The sequence below is a fragment of the Dysidea avara genome, chromosome 5 (genome assembly GCF_963678975.1).
Source record: "Dysidea avara chromosome 5, odDysAvar1.4, whole genome shotgun sequence".
Classification (NCBI taxonomy): domain Eukaryota; kingdom Metazoa; phylum Porifera; class Demospongiae; order Dictyoceratida; family Dysideidae; genus Dysidea; species Dysidea avara.
The window spans coordinates 38441525-38464690 of NC_089276.1; the positions used below are offsets into that span (position 1 = coordinate 38441525).

A 23166-nucleotide genomic window follows, 5' to 3' on the forward strand; every position below is an offset into this window, starting at 1 on the left:
GCCAAACTATGGCGAATTAAGTGTAAGTATATACTTTAAGTTGGGTTGTGTGCATATGGGTTGTTAGTAAGTAATGTAGTGCGGATTAGTTTGGAAACATGGTATATATCATATGAACCATGGCTACGAGGTGTATTGCACTTATATACATCCCAACTCCGAATTCAGAGGAAGTTTACTGTTGATAAACACCGAGGCGAAATGGTTTATATATTACATATATACCACTTTCACACCTCACTTCAAAGGGAACAGAGGGTGTATAAGTGGTATAATAACACTGCTATCAGTGCTCAGGAATGCATTAATGAGAAATGGAGGTAGTATATACAAGTTAATCCCTCCTACGAGTGATATAACTTGTATATACTACCTCCTATTCTCATTAATGTATTCCAAGCATTCTCAGAAATCATTTGATTGCTTTGACGAAACTGTTAATAGTGTTCACTACTTTAGTTTATTCATGGCTAGTAAAAGTAGGTACTTTAGTGCACTTGAATTGTCTTTATATTGCTGTTTTGATACCTGGTGGGATGTCACACATGCGTAGTAACTGGGCATGGCGCTTAATTGGCATTATAGCTATAAACATATTCACTGCTTTAGTTTATTCATGGCTAGCATAGAAAGTACTTTATAGTGTACTTAAGCTTCATTATGAGCTTTTCAGCTTGTGTTTGGGCTTCCTGTATTTAATTGCACACCCTCAATCGAAGTGATCTGCATGCTCGTGACGATACACTTACGTTCAGCCTCTCAGCAGCACCTTGTCGTTGCTCTTACAACGTTATCCACAATTGAAATTCACATGGTCCCATATAAATACATTTGCAAAGCATTCCTGCAGTTTCCATGTACACTTGCAGGTGAGTCACCCAAGTGGAATATATTAGTTGTAACATGGGCAGTTGTGATTTGCCTGAAATATACACACTCACACTCGGGCTGTGCCCTCCCACTCGTGCGTATATTTCAGACAAATCACTCATGCCCATGTTACAACTACTACATACATACATACATACATACATACATACATACATATATATATATATATATATATATACACACATATACATATGCATGTATATACACTTCTCGAAGTAGCTAAGTGACAGGTTTATGTGCCAAAGCAATACTATCCATGCTATACATATGCATACTTTTAATTTCGCTGTGCCTAGAGTTGCTGCACCATGACTAGACATTTTGCTGCTAGAATTCACACACTAGTTGTATGAAGGTAATTGAGTTAGAGACGAGCTAGGGTTGGCACGAGTCTAGTACTCCCTGAGTATTTGACTTTAGGGTACGCGCCTAGTAGTATGCCCTGAGCATTCCACTTTTGGGGACACATCTTGTACTTTAGAGTTAGGTTTAGGGTCAGGGTTCAGGTTTGGTTTCTTCCTTACTGGTGTTATTTATATAGGCTTTGTCATGAATCGCATAATTGTATAAGGTACAAACGAAGGGAGTATGGTAACTGGCAGCATAGTGATAGTGGTAGAATGCTTGGCTAGAGTATGGGAGGTCCTTGGTTTGAGCCTCACTTTAGCAATTTTTTTTTCATTTTCTTAGGCTTTTTGCCTAAGTTTGTTTTATTCATGTGATTGCTGTAACTGTAGGCACAGCCCTTTAATTTATTACACTACTTGTAACAATAACACAGGTGCCAATGGGAATGTCAAGCTAGCTGTTTAACACATTAAAATATCATCACCACAAGCTTATTGAGGCGGGGTGTTAGATCAGTTACCTTCATAACCATATGATCTGATGCTGATCATATTGAAGTGTTCTCGATGATGTGTGGTCTATGCAAGCATAGTGACAGGCCTCCACAATGATGTCACTCCTCCATCACATTCAGAGCAGTGTAACTGTTAGAGATGCGGTGATTATGCTCGCATAATTTTGGGAATAATAGGTATGTGTGGGAATCAGCAATTATGCTAGCATTTTGAGGTGATTATAAAGCTTTAACTTAACAGTAGGAAAATCTACAGATTTCACAATTCTGTTAAAAAAGACCAAGATACTCTAATAGAGCAGTCAGAAACTCTAATAGAACAGTCACTGAATATTATTTACTCTAATAAAGCAATCACATTGAAACTAATACAGCAACCAGCTAAAGAATTCAAGAATATTGGAAGCTTAAACATCAATGAAAATGGTCTGATACACCAATAAACTAGCATTATTAGCCAATTATGGTGGCATAATTTTGGGAATATTGAGCAATTCTCAAAAGCATAATAGGGGATTTTTTGAGCACTGCTAAAAAGCATAATTCTCAATTTTTGCAGCAAAATAGCCTCATGCCTAGTAACTGTCCAGGGTTTTGTGTTATCCAATCTCTATCCTTCATCTTCAGTCTGTTATTTTCGCTATTGTGTTGAGAGAAAACAGTGTATCCCCCCTCTTCCAGTTTCACTTTTAAAAAGTTGCTCAACCATAGATTTCGATTTGCTGGGGTGTTATTTTGTCCTCTGGATTCTTCCTTTTGTTCTCTTTGTCTGCGGCATTATGGCTCACCCTTAACAACTGATGAGTTACGATGTTCACACTAAGAGGAATGTGTTGAATGCTGCACATGTGCAAATTCCACTTAACACTTACTAACATTTCTAATTAATACCTACATAACTAATAGCTCCTGCATTAACTTGATTTAAATTTACATGTAAACCTCATTTATACGTACTTGTATAAACTATGAGATTTTGCTAAAACACTCACATAGATTGTACATAGTTGCAATAAAATCAAAATATTAGCATAGGCCTTCCTTATTTGTCTGCGGCATTATATATTATAGGCCTTCCAATCAGATTGGTGGATGGTGCAAATGCATCTGAAGGGAGGGTGGAGATTTACTGGCAAAATCAGTGGTCTACAGTTTGCGATGATCTGTGGGATGACAATGATGCAAGTGTAGTGTGTAAACAATTAGGCTACTCTGGAGGATCTGCAAGAAGTAATGCTTTTTATGGTGAAGGAGTTGGAATAATACTGTTGGATAATGTGGAGTGTTATGGGAATGAGTCAAGTTTATTTGATTGTAAACATCGTTATTTTGAATTAAATGATTGTGGAGGACATAAGGAAGATGCAGGAGTTATATGTGATGGTGAACCAATCAGAGGTAATTGTGTGTTATAATCTAAACAATTATTGACTATCATTTTACAATGTAGTGAGACTGGTAGGAGGCAGCTCATCAAATGAGGGTAGAGTGGAGGTGTACTACAGTGGTGAATGGGGTAGTGTTTGTGGTGATGTATGGGATGATGAGGACGTTGGTGTGGTGTGTAGAGAACTGGGACTAGGATTGTCAGGAAGATCAGCTTATTTTGGGAACAGTGGAAACCCTGTGTTGTTAAGTGATGTGGTGTGCTCAGACAATGACATGGTGTTGGCTAGTTGTGGTCATAATGGGGTAAACAATACAGGGAAATGTTCTGGATTAGCTGGACTGAAATGTTATGGTAATTATACTAGTGTGTATATCTGTGTATTTAAAATGTAGTAAAGATTAAAGCACTAAAATACTGAAGTTAAACAAAAATAGACTTGATGGTATGTCGTAACTAGATGTGGCTCTCTTTAACGTATTACAAAATTTGGTCAATACCAAAGAAGGGATGTTCACACATGGAATGTGCCATCACATCTATCCTTTTGAAAGATGTTGTATAGTATTATAGCGTACGTTATTTTCAAGTATTTAATAACTTTAGTTTGGTCATTTGTAGGTATACATGTACATGGAATAGTGCTGAACGATAGTAAAAATTTTACTATCACGATAGTTACTCATTAAATATCGCGATAGTGAATACTATCCCAATAGTTTATGAAACATTTTGCTCTTAACAAAGTCTTAGTTTTATAGCTATGTTTGCAGTCATATAGAAAGTTATTTTGCATGCACAGGACATTTGTTAATTGACTGCGTGGGCGGCCGATGAATATGGACTTTTGGTGAAGCTTTTACAGGCCACTCCTTTGTAAGAAAGCTGGTAATACCAACTCCAAAACAGTATAGAAGGGTTGTTGATACCATTTTAATGCAGATCTGAGCTTATCATAACTATCACGATAGTGATATCCCTATTATCACGATAATGATAGTGATTTACTATTGCGATATATCATACTATCAATACTATTGCTCAGCCCTAACATGGAATAAAAATTGCTAAACAAAGGAGGATATACCTTCACATCATTAAGAGACAACAAAAGAACTGTACGCATGTGCAATCATTTTTCTGTTAATAATATACTATTGTAGCACATGGCTGCAGGCTATTTTGACCCCACACAACCTTCCACTGTAAGTGTATTACTATGTCGATCTCTATACTGTTTAGGTGAAGTAGCTATATCACCAACAAGTGCTGTAGTATACACCATGGAATCAACAAGGTACAAACCTTAATGATGCTGTATTAATCATCACTGAAATTTGTCACAGGTTATCTAAAGGAGCTGTTACAATCACTCCCACATCTACTCCATTACCTGACAGAGGTAGTTTATTATATACAAAGTGATGTTCATTAATTATTGTTAATATTGAAAGAGCTATTACGCAAATAGTTTTGTTGCTGCATAAATAAACTCAATAAACATTTTCATGATTTCTATAAATAGCTAGAGTATGAAATATCCAATGTATAACCTTGTCAATAGCAACCACATTTACAAACTGATACACTGTATTATTTATGATAACATGTATAGTATTATTATAATGTGTTTTTTATTGACAGTTCCTATGAGACTGGTAGGAGGTGGATCACCCGGTGAGGGTAGAGTGGAGGTGTACTACAATGGTCAATGGGGCACTGTGTGTGATGATTATTGGAATAATATTGATGCTGGTGTGGTGTGTAGAGGACTTGGATTTGGGTCATCTGGAAGCGCTACATATTCAGCTAGATTTGGTCAAGGAACAGGACCAATCTGGTTGGATGGAATTAGTTGTAGAGGAAATGAATACAACTTAGCAAATTGTACTCATCTTGGATATGGCATTCTTTATAGCTGCAGTCACAGTGAAGATGCTGGAGTAGTGTGTAACAGTGATGTTAGGCGTAAGTTATAAGTAAAATATCTAAATTCATGTATGTTAGTGGCTGTGTCATGTGAACTTTTCAACCACACCTTATGTAGCTAAAGTCTTTGAGCAGGCTGTAGGACCAGGTGTCCTACAGACCTTCAGCACTTGTGCTGTAAAGCAGTAATAAATAAATAAAAATAAAATAAAAACGTGGTTCCAAGTTAATGCAAACATCATTTGTATTATGAGAGCAATCATCTGAATCAATCAAGACTGAGAATACGATTGCACCTGCCTAATCAAGTCCTTGCATATTGATGTCATCTGGATTTTTTATGGAGAAATGCATGGGCATCCATTAGGCTAAAAGATGTTAGGCATGGTAGTATTACATACTACAACATAGCTAGCTGTGTTACAAATAGGCTACGCTGGCATCTGCTTTGCTGTATACCTCATTAGACAATATTGCTATTAGAATATCTCAATGACAATGAGAGAATGTCTGTGCTGGAGCAATGACACAATCTGCATCGTGTTTCTTGCTCAGGTTGAAAAATAAAGCCTTACGAATAGTTGAATTTACTCGTGTGCATATATATTTTGCTATTGAAATCTGTTGCTTTAAGTTAGAAATAAGTGAGTAAGATTAGCCTGTTCACTAAGGCCTTGCTATTTGATTGCTTTTGTTATATAAGTTGGTGATTCACTTAGTGTTTGCAAATTGCACTCGGAAAACTAATTGAGACGATCAGTAGACGATCAGTCTGTAGAATAATTATTGTGTTACATATTATAATTCATTAGAACTGATAAAAACATTTGGTTGTTTGTGAAGGCGTGTTAGTGGCTTGATTATGCATAATTATCAGTCATTAATACTGTTTTTAGTATGATGTATAGATCTTTATCTGTACAACTATTATTTTACTGTATGATATTACACAATTTCCTGACAGTGTCAACGTCATGTGTGCACTATAGGTATTCCAATCAGATTGGTGGATGGTGAAAATGCATCTGAAGGGAGGGTGGAGATATACTGGCAAAATCAGTGGTCCACAGTTTGTGATGATCTGTGGGATGACAATGATGCAAGTGTATTGTGTAAACGATTAGGCTACTCTGGAGGATCTGCAAGAAGTAATGCTTTCTATGGTGAAGGAGTTGGAATAATTCTCTTGGATGATGTGGAGTGTTATGGGATGAGTCAAGCTTATTTGATTGTAAACATCGTGATTTTGAATTCAATGATTGTGAACATAAGGAAGAGCAGGAGTTATATGTGATGGTGAACCAATCAGAGGGTAGTTGTGTGTTATATAATCTAAATAATTATTGACTATCATTTTACTATGTAGTAAGACTGGTAGGAGGCAGCTCATCAAATGAGGGTAGAGTGGAGGTGTACTACAATGGTGAATGGGGTAGTGTTTGTGGTGATGTATGGGATGATACAGACACTGGCGTGGTGTGTAGAGAACTGGGACTAGGATCGTCAGGAAGATCAGCTTATTTTGGGAGCAGTGGAAATCCTGTGTTGTTAGGTGATGTGGTGTGCTCAGACAATGACATGGTGTTGGCTAATTGTGGTCATAGTGGAGTAAACATAACAAGGAAGTGTTCTGGATTTGCCGGAGTGAAATGTTATGGTAAATATGCTAGTATGTATATCTGTGTATTTAAAGTGTAGTAAGGATTAAATGGAGTTTAACTAGTTAAACTAGGTTAATGTTGCAGTCAAGCATGCGTGTGTGTATTATGATAGTGACTAACCCAAAGCTCCACCATAACTAGGGGGAAGATTGGGCAGGTACACACGTGAGAAGGGTTGGCAGTAACTGGAGAATAACAGTGCACATGCATTACAAAAAAAAGGCGCATGGAGAGGTGTTAGAACACATGGTGCTACATGGCATAGCGAATCTTGTCGTTTCGTTAACATACCGCCTAAAAAGGACACTGCAAGAGGGGCTTTATGGCAGAAAATGAAACAGTCTTGGAACTATACTGGAAGTTCAACGTTGCCAACTCAATGAGACATTGATCGTTTCGTTGATGTGCCCACCAAGGTGACACACTGGAGGGCGTCACAGAAAAGTCAAGGAACTAGACCGGACGTTACCCACCAGTACAGTCGTTGATATTCTGCCTAAAAGATGCCCAGAAGAGATGCAGTAAGGCATTACAGCAGGAGATAACAGAAAAGTCAGGGAACTTACGGAAGTTACTGCTAACACAGGAACCAATGGAGGCTATTAAACAGCTCCCCTAATACAGAATAATATACCCACAATCGTCCAGGAGGTTACAAGATTGCTCCGTTTTTTAACAACTAAACCTATGTATCAATGATGTCAAGCAAGTTCTAATTAGCTACAATATATTTGTCTTTGTTGTTCGTAGGCGACTCCCCTTCCATATATGCTGTTGCGACCTTACTATTAGGGACACTCCTTGGTCTCAGGGTCCGCAGTGCCCCGGCGTGGACCACCAGGTGAATGTATGCACCTCTGTAGTGCCTTAACACATGCCTCCTTAGCATACAAACTGCAATAATTTGGCAAAGGGTAATTTGCAACAAGCAATCAATGTTGATCGGTAACAAAGAGCGTTCACCCTGGGCAGATTAAAGTACTGCCCCCACATCCCCTCCCCCCCTAAAAGAATAGATTCTAATATGGGGGTGTGTGTGTGTATGTGTAATATATAGTGTATGTTAGATGTTAGTATTTTCATTTGCAGTCATTCTGGTACATGTATACATTTACAAACAAATAAGTATGTCTGAGGTAATAGTACAGACAATATGCGACCACCTCCACTCCTCCGTAGATGCCGCTTGGGACCTTAATATAATGAATACTCCTTGGTCTCAGGGTCCGCAGTGCCCCAGCGTGGACCGCTGGGCGAATGTGTGCGCCTCCGTAGTGCTTCCTTACTAGCATACAAACTGCAATAATTGGCAGAGGGTGTAACTTGCAACAGTGACAATTGAGTTTAAGTGGCAATCAGTGTTGACTGGTGACAAGAGTTTTCGTCTGTGCAGAAAAAGTATTGCCCCCACAACCCCTCCCCTAAAGGGATAGAACACCTATTTATATATTTGTGCGTGTGTATATATATGTGACTGGATTTTGGAAAAACGATCCAAATCGCACATTAGAAGTTTCGAGATAAGCGGTTTTAAAGAATCCAAACCAGCATAGCTCTCCAAGGATAGCAAGCACGCGTATGAAACTTACACTAAAGATGCATCAATCTGTTACCTTTCAGACCACTTCCAATACTTGTAGCTGCTTGTAGAGTTTCCCGCCAAATAAGATAGAAAATCTGAGCTGTTGGACGAGCGAAGTAGTATCACGAATGCTCACAAAGGGGTTGAGGGTGGGGGGTGGTGGGGAGGGCAAGAGATAGACCTCAAAATGGAGGCAGACCACGACTGGAGTCCAGAGACGAGATTACAGGGCTGTGCTGGCACCTTAGTGGTTGATATGTAACAAAATCCACAGAAAAAACGTCTGGCCTACATTATCAGGCTGTATACCAGTAAACCACTGATTCTTGCCAAGCCAGGTCCTTCACAAGGCCTAAAACTGCCATTCGAGCTCTACACACACCCCAGAAAAGACGTCTATTGAAACCAGCCTCGAGTAGTTTGAGTGGCACTGAGTGTCAAAACTACTAGTACGATAGTGTAGCTATGCACTGGTAGTGTTAGTTTGATTTTGCCTGATGTGTGATTTGGATCGGTTTTGTAAAATCTGGTCACATAATTATGTGCATGCATGTGTGTAGATATAATTGCACATGTTGGTGATTTAATATGCAGTGGAGATAGTCATTCTTGTACATTATTCATAATAACTTAAATGTATTTGTGTGTTACTAAGGTGACTACAGACAATATGTTTGCGATTCGCAATACTTAAGTGAATGAAGGAAATAAATGTTTTAAATGGCATGGCACATGTTGCCCATTCACGTAATGATATTTGGTTAGGAAAAGCTTATGTGAGGTACCTAATTACCAATTTTCTAACCTGTCGGCCATTTCAAGGATCCCGACCCCATAGATATTGTTCATACCAAAGATACAACAGAGACTATGGTCAGTGCCAGCAAGCTAATTAAAAGGATATAAGAGGGAAAATTGACAAATACAAAACCGAGCATGTTGCACCTGGGATGAGGCCAGCAAGCTAGCCATTCCAAACAACACCCAGTGAGTTTGATCACTCAAATGACCCCAGTGTTTTACCATCTATCTTGGCAACTTGTAAACAAACTTAACCCAGAAAAAATTGTCTTGGGAACACACTATGTATAAATTTTTCACGACTGTTGCTTCCACTAAATTGCTGCTTCTTGCCCACACACCACCTCGACCCATTAAAGGGATAATTTAACTTGGCTATGGTACTTCGCTGACATAATTAAATTTAAATATATTATATATATATATTACCACATTTCAAATATTTTTAGGTATATGCTTGTCATGCCCTCAAACTTCAATATTCTATTGAACATTTTACCTTGGACTGTCTAGAGCAGCTCTAATGGGGCAGCACAACTTGTATACAATATTTCTATCTGCAAATATTAAGGCATTCCAGGGGCATCGAATTGTACTTATATATTATGGCTAGGATGTAGGACAGATTGTGTGGGAAAAGCAAGCGGTGGAGGGTTGTTGGTTGTGCCAAATCATTTATGTTCTGCATGTATGCAACAGCAGCCAACACTAAATGTGACCGGATTTCACATAACAAGGCTTCCACACACACAAAATCAAACTGTTTTTACCAGAAATGGATTGCTGGCCTAATACACTATCACATTCCACACTGTACTTCCTTCAGGACTGGCAAGTCTGGTTTCTGTGGCAGCTTTCTTCCGACCCTGTCAAAGCCATGAGTGGGAGATTGGTGCCATTGAATGGCCATGGCTTTGTGATAATGGTGTGTAGTGAGCTGGGACTTCACAGAGAGCTCACCAATAGTGTTCTCGGTCAATTTGGAGTGATTTGAGGGCCATGGAGAGCCCAAACTTGGCCTCTGGATTCCAATCGTCTTCTTGCTTCATTTTATACCCCTTTATTAAGCCCACCCACCACCCCCCACCCTCCCACCCTATTACTACCACCTGTGATATTATTACCCGCTCGAGAAAAGCTGCCCAAAACAGGGCTAATTTTGGGTATCAGAAATGTATACACCCACTCAATGATAGCTAGTAAATAGATGCATACTTGGTGCAAATTTTGTTTGCACAGCTATAGGCACTGGGAAGTTATTACACAATGATTACTTAAAATCGCCATATCTCCTAACGAAGCTTTGTGCGTCGAAGCCGGGTTTTGTCAAATTCAGTCACAAATATACTCAAACCTTAGCTGATTGGAATGGGTTGAGTCTACTTTTGTTGGAACAATAGTGCCCAGACTCTCAATCATCTGATCCAAACAGATGTACCAGATTGTGGTGTGTTTTGGCAAGCAAAACAAAACAAACAAACAAAAAATGGCATCTACCACTACATGGGCTCAAAATATAACATCATAGTAATTTTAAAAGAAAAATCCAACTGTTTGAGCTTTGTGGAAGAAGTGAGGTACGGTTTGTGTTTGACCATTCCAGAGTTGTCACTGCTGTGAATAGACACTATAAAGCTGCCACGTACTTGTAATGCAGCGTGTGGTTCTTGTTTTACTCATTTCGAGATTGGTGTAGCCTGTAGACACTTAGCAGGTGTACAATAATAGCACAGCTGACCACATCTCCCATGGTAACCTGCATTTGTTCTTTTATTTACAGCCACCAGCCAGCTCCACTACCTCATCTGTGACTGCAGATTCTGAGGGATAAGTGGGACGGACATACACACACACACTCCAGGCAACTGTGCAGTACACTACATGAATGATTTAGTGTCTCCTACTCGAGAGATGTTATAATGCTGAGCAGCACCAATGTTTACTATTCCTCACACAGACTATATAACCCAACACCAGTCTTCATTTTTAATCACAATGGTACAACGCTTTAAGTCCACTTATTCTCCAATGGCAATCTATAGTTTCGTTCATCCTGCAGTCAACATAAAGCATAGTACAAGCCTCCTTACATCACAGATTCTTTGAAGCATTTATATAGCTAGCTAGTAGAGACAATGAATCCACCTTCTAATTACTACAAGTGTACCTATAGTTGATCCGATATCAGTTATATATTAATTGTGTCCCTGCTGAGGTGTAGCTATAGTGTAGGCAGGTGAGGCAGCCACCTCACTAGGTATTTGTATCTGAAGTCACTAAACTAGAGTTATGTTGGACCATTAGATGCATTGAAAGCATCCATTAACAGGGTTTGTGTGTTATTTAGTTCAACTTATAGTGTACATAGTAAGAGTCCATCCAGTGCAGCTCCAAGTGGATAACTACTGAGGTTTACTTTTCAGAAACTGGTCAAGCAAGGTTGATATACTCTAGTGGAGCAGTCACCCTAATATAGAACACTCACCCTGATACAACATGCAGTCAAGCAAATTTTTAATACAATACTTTGATAGAAATTAACAACTTAAATTGCTCTCACAGTCGGTCTAGCTTTACCAGGGGAGCATAACCTGACCCCCTGTTGATCCCCTATTACCAATGCTTATAATTATACTACTTGGGTTAAGGAGTGAGCAACATGCACAGGAGAACTCATGCTCGCCTCATTTCATCATTACAGTCACCATATGCATTTTAGCTATATTTTTCACATCTTATTCTGTTTATTAGAACTAAGCTGAATTGCAAGGTCACAACTGTTTATATATTGGGTATGTAGAACTAGATCGAACCATCCCTAGCAGGTCCACTCCAGAGCGGTTCAACATGGTTCAGTTTGATACAAGCAGTTCAATATAGTTTAGTGCGATGTGGCAAACATTTACACCAACCTGGAAATCGTTTTGATTTGAGGACATTCTTTGCGGTGGGTGTGCAGGGAATATCCCAGAGGTTTTACGGTTCCTATGGCTTGGAGGGAAAGGCAGTTGCCTTTCTTTGGCATGCGGAAATTCTTGTGGCTTCAGAGAATGTTAGAATCCCCAAGCATTCCTACCTCCAAGCCTTTGTAGTAAAACATGCTGTATGCATCATGTAAAACTGTTGAAAAGCGGCCTATTTGGTAATTAATAGGAGAATCCATGGAACCCTGCACACCTACCAAAACAACCACCATCTGTTGACGGTGGCAACCTGCTCAAAAGGGTAAGACCTGCTGACCAGGTTAAACTGGCAAGCAACATTAATGCACTAAAATAATGTAGCTAAACAAAAATAGACATGATGGTATATCGTAACTAGATGTGGCTCTCTTTAACGTATTACAAAATTTGGTCAATACCAAAGAAGGGATGTTCACACATGGAATGTGCCGTCACATCTATCATTTTGCAAAGATGTATTATAGTATTATAGTGTACGTTGTTTTCAAGTATTTAATAACTTTAGTGTAGTCATTTGTAGGTATACATATACATGGAAATAAAAATTACTAAACAAACGAGGACACCTACATATCATTAAGAGACAACAACAGAACTGTACACATGTGCAATCATTATTCTGTTAACAATACACTGCTGTAGCATACAGCTGAAGGTTATTTTGGCTGCACACAACCTTCCACCGTAAGTGTATTACTATGTCGATCTCTATACCGTTTAGGTGAAGTAGCTATATCACCAACAAGTGCTGTAGTATACACCACGGAATCAACAAGGTACAAACCTTAATGATGCTGTATTAATCATCACTGAAATTTGTCACAGGTTATCTAAAGGAGCTGCTACAATCACTCCCACATCTACTCCATTACCTGATAGAGGTAGTTTAATATAAATAAAGCGATGTTCATTGATTATTGTTAATATTGAAAGAGCTATTACGCAAATAATTTTGTTGCATAAATAAACTCAATAAACATTTTCATGATTTCTATAAATAGCTAGAGTATGAAATATCCAATGTATAACCTTGTCAATAGCAACCACATTTACAAACTGATACACTGTATTATTTATGATAACATGTATAGTATTATTATAATGTGTTTTTTATTGACAGTTCCTATGAGACTGGTAGGAGGTGGATCACCCAGTGAGGGTAGAGTGGAAGTATACTACAATGGTCAATGGGGCACTGTGTGTGATGATTATTGGCATAATATTGATGCTGTTGTGGTGTGTAGAGGACTTGGATTTGGGTCATCTGGAAGCACTACATATTCAGCTACATTTGGTCAAGGAACAGGACCAATCTGGTTGGACGGAATTAGTTGTAGAGGAAATGAATACAACTTAGCAAATTGTACTCATCTTGGATATGGCGTTCTTTATAGCTGCAGTCACAGTGAAGATGCTGGAGTAGTGTGTAACAGTGGTGTTAGGCGTAAGTTGTTAGTAAAATATCTAAATTCATGTATGTTAGTGGCTGTGTCATGTGACTCCAAGTTAACACAAACAACATTTGTATTATGAGAGCAATCATCTGAATCAATCAAGACTAAGAATACCATTTCACCTGCCTAATCAGGTCCTTGCATAGTGATGTCATCTGGATTTTTTATGGAGAAATGCATGGGCATCCATTAGGCTAAAAGGTGTTAGGCATGATAGTATTACATACTACAACATAGCTAGCTGTGTTACAAATTGGCTACATTGGCATCTGCTTTGCTGTATACCTCATTAGACAATATTGCTATTAGAATATCTCAATTTCACTTAGAGAATGTCTGTGCCGGAGCAATGGCATAATCTGCATCGTGTTTCTTGTTCAGATGAAAAATGAAGCCTTTACGAATAGTTGAACTTACTTGCGTGCATATATATTTTGCTATTGAAATCTGTTGCGTTAAGTTAGAAATAAGCGAGTAAGATTAGCCTGTTCACTAAGCCTTGCTATTTGATTGCTTTTGTTGTGTAAGTTGGTGATTCACTCAGTGTTTGCAAGTTGCACTCTAAGTTAGACAATCAGTTTGTAGAATATTGTGTTACATATTATAATTCATGAGACCTGATAAAGAAATTTGTGGTTGTTGTGAAGGCGTGTTAGTGGCTTGATTATGCATAATTATCAGTCATTAATACTGTTTTTAGTATGATGTATAGATCGTTATCTGTACAACTATTATTTTACTGAGTGATATTGCACAATTTCCTGACAGTGTCAATGTCGTGTGTGTACTATAGGCGTTCCAATCAGATTGGTGGATGGTGCAAATGCATCTGAAGGGAGGGTGGAGATGTACTGGCAAAATCAGTGGTCCACAGTTTGTGATGATCTGTGGGATGACAATGATGCAAGTGTAGTGTGTAAACAATTAGGCTACTCTGGAGGATCTGCAAGAAGTAATGCTTTCTATGGTGAAGGAGTTGGAATAATTCTCTTGGATGATGTGGAGTGTTATGGGAATGAGTCAAGCTTATTTGATTGTAAACATCGTGATTTTGAATTAAATGATTGTAGACATAAGGAAGATGCAGGAGTTATATGTGATGGTGAACCAATCAGAGGTAATTGTGTGTTATAATCTAAACAATTATTGACTATCATTTTACATTGTAGTGAGACTGGTAGGAGGCAGCTCATCAAATGAGGGCAGAGTGGAAGTGTACTACAATGGTGAATGGGGTAGTGTTTGTGGTGATGTATGGGATGATACAGACACTGGCGTGGTGTGTAGAGAACTGGGACTAGGATCGTCAGGAAGTTCAGCTTATTTTGGGAGCAGTGGAAACCCTGTGTTGTTAGGTGATGTGGTGTGCTCAGACAATGACATGGTGTTGGCTAATTGTGGTCATAGTGGAGTAAACATAACAGGGAAGTGTTCTGGATTTGCCGGGGTGAAATGTTATGGTAAATATACTAGTATGTATATCTGTATATTTATGGTGTAGTAAAGATGAAAGTACTGAAATACTGAAGTTAAACAAAAATAGACTTGATGGTATGTCGTAACTAGATGTGGCCCTCTTTAACGTATCACAAAATTTAGTCAATACCAAAGAAGGGATGTTCACACATGGGATGTGCCATCACATCTATCCTTTTGCAACATGGTTTATAGTATTATAGTGTGTAAATTTTTACGTTATTTTCAAGTATTTAAAAACTTTAGTTTGGTCATTTGTAGGTTTACTTGCACATGGAAATAAAAATTACTAAACAAAGGAGGACACCTACATATCATTAAGAGACAACAACAGAACTGTACGCATGTGCAATTATTTTTCTGTTAACAATACACTGCTGTAGCACACAGCTGAAGGTTATTTTGGTTCCACACAACCTTCCACCGTAAGTGTATTACTATGTCGATCTCTATACCGTTTAGGTGAAGTAGCTATATCACCAACAAGCGCTGTAGTATACACCATGGAATCAACAAGGTACAAACCTTAATGATGCTGTATTAATCATCACTGAAATTTGTCACAGGTTATCTAAAGGAGCTGTTACAATCACTCCTACATCTACTCCATTACCTGACAGAGGTAGTTTATTATATATAAAGGGATGTTCATTGATTATTGTTAATATTGAAAGAGCTATTACACAAATAGTTTTGTTGCATAAATAAACTCAATAAACATTTTCATGATTTCTATAAATAGCTAGAGTATTAAATATCCAATGTATAACCTTGTCAATAGCAACCACATTTACAAACTGATACACTGTATTATTTATGATAACATGTGCAAAGTACTATTATTACAATGTGTTTTATATCGACAGTTCCTATGAGACTGGTAGGAGGTGGATCACCCAGTGAGGGTAGAGTGGAGGTGTACTACAATGGTCAATGGGGCACTGTGTGTCATGATTATTGGCATAATGTTGATGCCGGTGTGGTGTGTAGAGGACTTGGATATGGGTCATCTGGAAGCGCTACATATTCAGCTACATTTGGTCAAGGAACAGGACCAATCTGGTTGGATAGAGTTGCTTGTAGAGGATATGAATACAACTTAGCAAATTGTACTCATCCTGGATATGGTGTTCTTTATAACTGCTATCATTATAAAGATGCTGGAGTAGTGTGTAACAGTGATGTTCGTCGTAAGTTATTAGTAAAATATCTAAATTCATGTATGTTAGTGGCTGTGTCATGTGACTCCAAGTTAACACAAACAACATTTGTATTATGAGAGCAATCATCTGAATCAATCAAGACTAAGAATACCATTTCACCTGCCTAATCAGGTCCTTGCATAGTGATGTCATCTGGATTTTTTATGGAGAAATGCATGGGCATCCATTAGGCTAAAAGGTGTTAGGTATGGTAGTATTACATACTACAACATAGCTAGCTGTGTTACAAATTGGCTACATTGGCATCTGCTTTGCTGTATACCTCATTAGACAATATTGCTATTAGAATATCTCAATTTCACTTAGAGAATGTCTGTGCCGGAGAAATGGCATAATCTGCATTGTGTTTCTTGTTCAGATGAAAAATGAAGCCTTTACGAATAGTTGAACTTACTTGCGTGCATATATATTTTGCTATTGAAATCTGTTGCATTAAGTTAAAAATAAGCGAGTAAGATTAGCCTGTTCAGTAAGCCATGCTATTTGAATTTGATTGCTTTTGTTGTGTAAGTTGGTGATTCACTTAGTGTTTGCAAGTTGCACTCTAAGTTAGACAATCAGTTTGTAGAATATTGTGTTACATAATTTAATTCCATGAGGCCTGATAAAAACATTTGTGGTTGTTGTGAAGCGCATGTTAGTGGCTTGATTATGCATAATTATCAGTCATTAATACTATTTTTATTATGATGTATAGATCGTTATCTGTACAACTATTATTTTACTGTATGATATTGCACAATTTCCTGACAGTGTCAATGTCGTGTGTGTACTATAGGCGTTCCAATCAGATTGGTGGATGGTACAAATGTATCTGAAGGGAGGGTGGAGATATACTGGCAAAATCAGTGGTCCACAGTTTGTGATGATCTGTGGGATGACAATGATGCAAGTGTAGTGTGTAAACAATTAGGCTACTCTGGAGGATCTGCAAGAAGTAATGCTTTCTATGGTGAAGGAGTTGGAATAATTCTCTTGGATGATGTGGAGTGTTATGGGAATGAGTCAAGCTTATTTGATTGTAAACATCGTGATTTTGAATTAAATGATTGTGGACATAAGGAAGATGCAGGAGTTATATGTGATGGTGAACCAATCAGAGGTAATTGTGTGTTATAATCTAAACAATTATTGACTATCATTTTACAATGTAGTGAGACTGGTAGGAGGCAGCTCATCAAATGAAGGCAGAGTGGAAGTGTACTACAATGGTGAATGGGGTAGTGTTTGTGGTGATGTATGGGATGATACAGACACTGGCGTGGTGTGTAGAGAACTGGGACTAGGATCGTCAGGAAGTTCAGCTTATTTTGGGAGCAGTGGAAACCCTGTGTTGTTAGGTGATGTGGTGTGCTCAGACAATGACATGGTGTTGGCTAATTGTGGTCATAGTGGAATAAACATAACAGGGAAGTGTTCTGGATTTGCCGGGGTGAAATGTTATGGTAAATATACTAGTATGTATATCTGTATATTTATGGTGTAATAAAGATGAAAGTACTAAAATACTGAAGTTAAACAAAAATAGACTTGATGGTATGTCGTAACTAGATGTGGCCCTCTTTAACGTATCACAAAATTTAGTCAATACCAAAGAAGGGATGTTCACACATGGGATGTGCCATCACATCTATCCTTTTGCAACATGGTTTATAGTATTATAGTGTGTAAATTTTTACGTTATTTTCAAGTATTTAAAAACTTTAGTTTGGTCATTTGTAGGTTTACTTGCACATGGAAATAAAAATTACTAAACAAAGGAGGACACCTACATATCATTAAGAGACAACAACAGAACTGTACGCATGTGCAATTATTTTTCTGTTAACAATACACTGCTGTAGCACACAGCTGAAGGTTATTTTGGTTCCACACAACCTTCCACCGTAAGTGTATTACTATGTCGATCTCTATACCGTTTAGGTGAAGTAGCTATATCACCAACAAGCGCTGTAGTATACACCATGGAATCAACAAGGTACAAACCTTAATGATGCTGTATTAATCATCACTGAAATTTGTCACAGGTTATCTAAAGGAGCTGTTACAATCACTCCTACATCTACTCCATTACCTGACAGAGGTAGTTTATTATATATAAAGGGATGTTCATTGATTATTGTTAATATTGAAAGAGCTATTACGCAAATAGTTTTGTTGCATAAATAAACTCAATAAACATTTTCATGATTTCTATAAATAGCTAGAGTATGAAATATCCAATGTATAACCTTGTCAATAGCAACCACATTTACAAACTGATACACTGTATTATTTATGATAACATGTGCAAAGTACTATTATTACAATGTGTTTTATATCGACAGTTCCTATGAGACTGGTAGGAGGTGGATCACCCAGTGAGGGTAGAGTGGAGGTGTACTACAATGGTCAATGGGGCACTGTGTGTCATGATTATTGGCATAATGTTGATGCCGGTGTGGTGTGTAGAGGACTTGGATATGGGTCATCTGGAAGCGCTACATATTCAGCTACATTTGGTCAAGGAACAGGACCAATCTGGTTGGATAGAGTTGCTTGTAGAGGATATGAATACAACTTAGCAAATTGTACTCATCCTGGATATGGTGTTCTTTATAACTGCTATCATTATAAAGATGCTGGAGTAGTGTGTAACAGTGATGTTCGTCGTAAGTTATTAGTAAAATATCTAAATTCATGTATGTTAGTGGCTGTGTCATGTGACTCCAAGTTAACACAAACAACATTTGTATTATGAGAGCAATCATCTGAATCAATCAAGACTAAGAATACCATTTCACCTGCCTAATCAGGTCCTTGCATAGTGATGTCATCTGGATTTTTTATGGAGAAATGCATTGGCATCCATTAGGCTAAAAGGTGTTAGGCATGGTAGTATTACATACTACAACATAGCTAGCTGTGTTACAAATTGGCTACATTGGCATCTGCTTTGCTGTATACCTCATTAGACAATATTGCTATTAGAATATCTCAATTTCACTTAGAGAATGTCTGTGCCGGAGCAATGGCATAATCTGCATTGTGTTTCTTGTTCAGATGAAAAATGAAGCCTTTACGAATAGTTGAACTTACTTGCGTGCATATATATTTTGCTATTGAAATCTGTTGCATTAAGTTAAAAATAAGCGAGTAAGATTAGCCTGTTCAGTAAGCCATGCTATTTGAATTTGATTGCTTTTGTTGTGTAAGTTGGTGATTCACTTAGTGTTTGCAAGTTGCACTCTAAGTTAGACAATCAGTTTGTAGAATATTGTGTTACATAATTTAATTCCATGAGGCCTGATAAAAACATTTGTGGTTGTTGTGAAGCGCATGTTAGTGGCTTGATTATGCATAATTATCAGTCATTAATACTATTTTTATTATGATGTATAGATCGTTATCTGTACAACTATTATTTTACTGTATGATATTGCACAATTTCCTGACAGTGTCAATGTCGTGTGTGTACTATAGGCGTTCCAATCAGATTGGTGGATGGTACAAATGTATCTGAAGGGAGGGTGGAGATATACTGGCAAAATCAGTGGTCCACAGTTTGTGATGATCTGTGGGATGACAATGATGCAAGTGTAGTGTGTAAACAATTAGGCTACTCTGGAGGATCTGCAAGAAGTAATGCTTTCTATGGTGAAGGAGTTGGAATAATTCTCTTGGATGATGTGGAGTGTTATGGGAATGAGTCAAGCTTATTTGATTGTAAACATCGTGATTTTGAATTAAATGATTGTGGACATAAGGAAGATGCAGGAGTTATATGTGATGGTGAACCAATCAGAGGTAATTGTGTGTTATAATCTAAACAATTATTGACTATCATTTTACAATATAGTGAGACTGGTAGGAGGCAGCTCATCAAATGAAGGCAGAGTGGAAGTGTACTACAATGGTGAATGGAATAGTGTTTGTGGTGATGTATGGGATGATACAGACACTGGCGTGGTGTGTAGAGAACTGGGACTAGGATCGTCAGGAAGTTCAGCTTATTTTGGGAGCAGTGGAAACCCTGTGTTGTTAGGTGATGTGGTGTGCTCAGACAATGACATGGTGTTGGCTAATTGTGGTCATAGTGGAGTAAACATAACAGGGAAGTGTTCTGGATTTGCCGGGGTGAAATGTTATGGTAAATATACTAATATGTATATCTGTATATTTATGGTGTAGTAAAGATGAAAGTACTAAAATACTGAAGTTAAACAAAAATAGACTTGATGGTATGTCGTAACTAGATGTGGCCCTCTTTAACGTATCACAAAATTTAGTCAATACCAAAGAAGGGATGTTCACACATGGGATGTGCCATCACATCTATCCTTTTGCAACATGGTTTATAGTATTATAGTGTGTAAATTTTTACGTTATTTTCAAGTATTTAAAAACTTTAGTTTGGTCATTTGTAGGTTTACTTGCACATGGAAATAAAAATTACTAAACAAAGGAGGACACCTACATATCATTAAGAGACAACAACAGAACTGTACGCATGTGCAATTATTTTTCTGTTAACAATACACTGCTGTAGCACACAGCTGAAGGTTATTTTGGTTCCACACAACCTTCCACCGTAAGTGTATTACTATGTCGATCTCTATACCGTTTAGGTGAAGTAGCTATATCACCAACAAGCGCTGTAGTATACACCATGGAATCAACAAGGTACAAACCTTAATGATGCTGTATTAATCATCACTGAAATTTGTCACAGGTTATCTAAAGGAGCTGTTACAATCACTCCTACATCTACTCCATTACCTGACAGAGGTAGTTTATTATATATAAAGGGATGTTCATTGATTATTGTTAATATTGAAAGAGCTATTACGCAAATAGTTTTGTTGCATAAATAAACTCAATAAACATTTTCATGATTTCTATAAATAGCTAGAGTATGAAATATCCAATGTATAACCTTGTCAATAGCAACCACATTTACAAACTGATACACTGTATTATTTATGATAACATGTGCAAAGTACTATTATTACAATGTGTTTTATATCGACAGTTCCTATGAGACTGGTAGGAGGTGGATCACCCAGTGAGGGTAGAGTGGAGGTGTACTACAATGGTCAATGGGGCACTGTGTGTCATGATTATTGGCATAATGTTGATGCCGGTGTGGTGTGTAGAGGACTTGGATATGGGTCATCTGGAAGCGCTACATATTCAGCTACATTTGGTCAAGGAACAGGACCAATCTGGTTGGATAGAGTTGCTTGTAGAGGATATGAATACAACTTAGCAAATTGTACTCATCCTGGATATGGTGTTCTTTATAACTGCTATCATTATAAAGATGCTGGAGTAGTGTGTAACAGTGATGTTCGTCGTAAGTTATTAGTAAAATATCTAAATTCATGTATGTTAGTGGCTGTGTCATGTGACTCCAAGTTAACACAAACAACATTTGTATTATGAGAGCAATCATCTGAATCAATCAAGACTAAGAATACCATTTCACCTGCCTAATCAGGTCCTTGCATAGTGATGTCATCTGGATTTTTTATGGAGAAATGCATTGGCATCCATTAGGCTAAAAGGTGTTAGGCATGGTAGTATTACATACTACAACATAGCTAGCTGTGTTACAAATTGGCTACATTGGCATCTGCTTTGCTGTATACCTCATTAGACAATATTGCTATTAGAATATCTCAATTTCACTTAGAGAATGTCTGTGCCGGAGAAATGGCATAATCTGCATTGTGTTTCTTGTTCAGATGAAAAATGAAGCCTTTACGAATAGTTGAACTTACTTGCGTGCATATATATTTTGCTATTGAAATCTGTTGCATTAAGTTAAAAATAAGCGAGTAAGATTAGCCTGTTCAGTAAGCCATGCTATTTGAATTTGATTGCTTTTGTTGTGTAAGTTGGTGATTCACTTAGTGTTTGCAAGTTGCACTCTAAGTTAGACAATCAGTTTGTAGAATATTGTGTTACATAATTTAATTCCATGAGGCCTGATAAAAACATTTGTGGTTGTTGTGAAGCGCATGTTAGTGGCTTGATTATGCATAATTATCAGTCATTAATACTATTTTTATTATGATGTATAGATCGTTATCTGTACAACTATTATTTTACTGTATGATATTGCACAATTTCCTGACAGTGTCAATGTCGTGTGTGTACTATAGGCGTTCCAATCAGATTGGTGGATGGTACAAATGTATCTGAAGGGAGGGTGGAGATATACTGGCAAAATCAGTGGTCCACAGTTTGTGATGATCTGTGGGATGACAATGATGCAAGTGTAGTGTGTAAACAATTAGGCTACTCTGGAGGATCTGCAAGAAGTAATGCTTTCTATGGTGAAGGAGTTGGAATAATTCTCTTGGATGATGTGGAGTGTTATGGGAATGAGTCAAGCTTATTTGATTGTAAACATCGTGATTTTGAATTAAATGATTGTGGACATAAGGAAGATGCAGGAGTTATATGTGATGGTGAACCAATCAGAGGTAGTTGTGTGTTATAATCTAAACAATTATTGACTATCATTTTACAATGTAGTGAGACTGGTAGGAGGCAGCTCATCAAATGAAGGCAGAGTGGAAGTGTACTACAATGGTGAATGGGGTAGTGTTTGTGGTGATGTATGGGATGATACGGACGCTGGCGTGGTGTGTAGAGAACTGGGACTAGGATCGTCAGGAAGATCAGCTTATTTTGGGAGCAGTGGAAACCCTGTGTTGTTAGGTGATGTGGTGTGCTCTGACAATGACATGGTGTTGGCTAATTGTGGTCATAGTGGAGTAAACATAACAGGGAAGTGTTCTGGATTTGCCGGAGTGAAATGTTATGGTAAATATACTAGTATGTATATCTGTGTATTTAAAGTGTAGTAAAGATTAAAACACTAAAATAATGAAGTTAAACAAAAATAGACTTGATGGCATATCGTAACTAGATGTGGCCCTCTTTAACG

At 37.8% G+C, this 23166-nt stretch overlaps 2 protein-coding genes across 2 annotated transcripts in view; both read left to right on the forward strand.

Moving 5' to 3' along the window:
• The window catches only part of LOC136255256 (deleted in malignant brain tumors 1 protein-like), a 41623-nt gene extending 35260 nt beyond the window's left edge, over positions 1 to 6363 (forward strand). Inside the window, exons 3-8 of the mRNA XM_066047982.1 lie at positions 2825 to 3151; positions 3204 to 3494; positions 4383 to 4437; positions 4487 to 4542; positions 4785 to 5108; positions 6059 to 6363. Coding sequence (XP_065904054.1) covers positions 2825 to 3151; positions 3204 to 3494; positions 4383 to 4437; positions 4487 to 4542; positions 4785 to 5108; positions 6059 to 6363 — 1358 coding nt within the window. The remainder of the gene's footprint in view (positions 1 to 2824; positions 3152 to 3203; positions 3495 to 4382; positions 4438 to 4486; positions 4543 to 4784; positions 5109 to 6058) is intronic.
• Positions 6363 to 23106, forward strand: LOC136255257 (deleted in malignant brain tumors 1 protein-like). Its single transcript, XM_066047984.1, has 23 exons — positions 6363 to 6381; positions 6436 to 6738; positions 12798 to 12852; positions 12902 to 12957; positions 13197 to 13520; positions 14324 to 14647; positions 14700 to 14990; positions 15469 to 15523; positions 15573 to 15628; positions 15873 to 16196; positions 17008 to 17331; positions 17384 to 17674; positions 18153 to 18207; positions 18257 to 18312; positions 18557 to 18880; positions 19692 to 20015; positions 20068 to 20358; positions 20837 to 20891; positions 20941 to 20996; positions 21241 to 21564; positions 22376 to 22699; positions 22752 to 23042; positions 23084 to 23106. The coding sequence occupies exons 1-23, from the start codon at positions 6363 to 6365 to the stop codon at positions 23104 to 23106; spliced, it is 4545 nt and encodes a 1514-aa protein (XP_065904056.1).
• Positions 23107 to 23166: the final 60 nt, after the last annotated feature.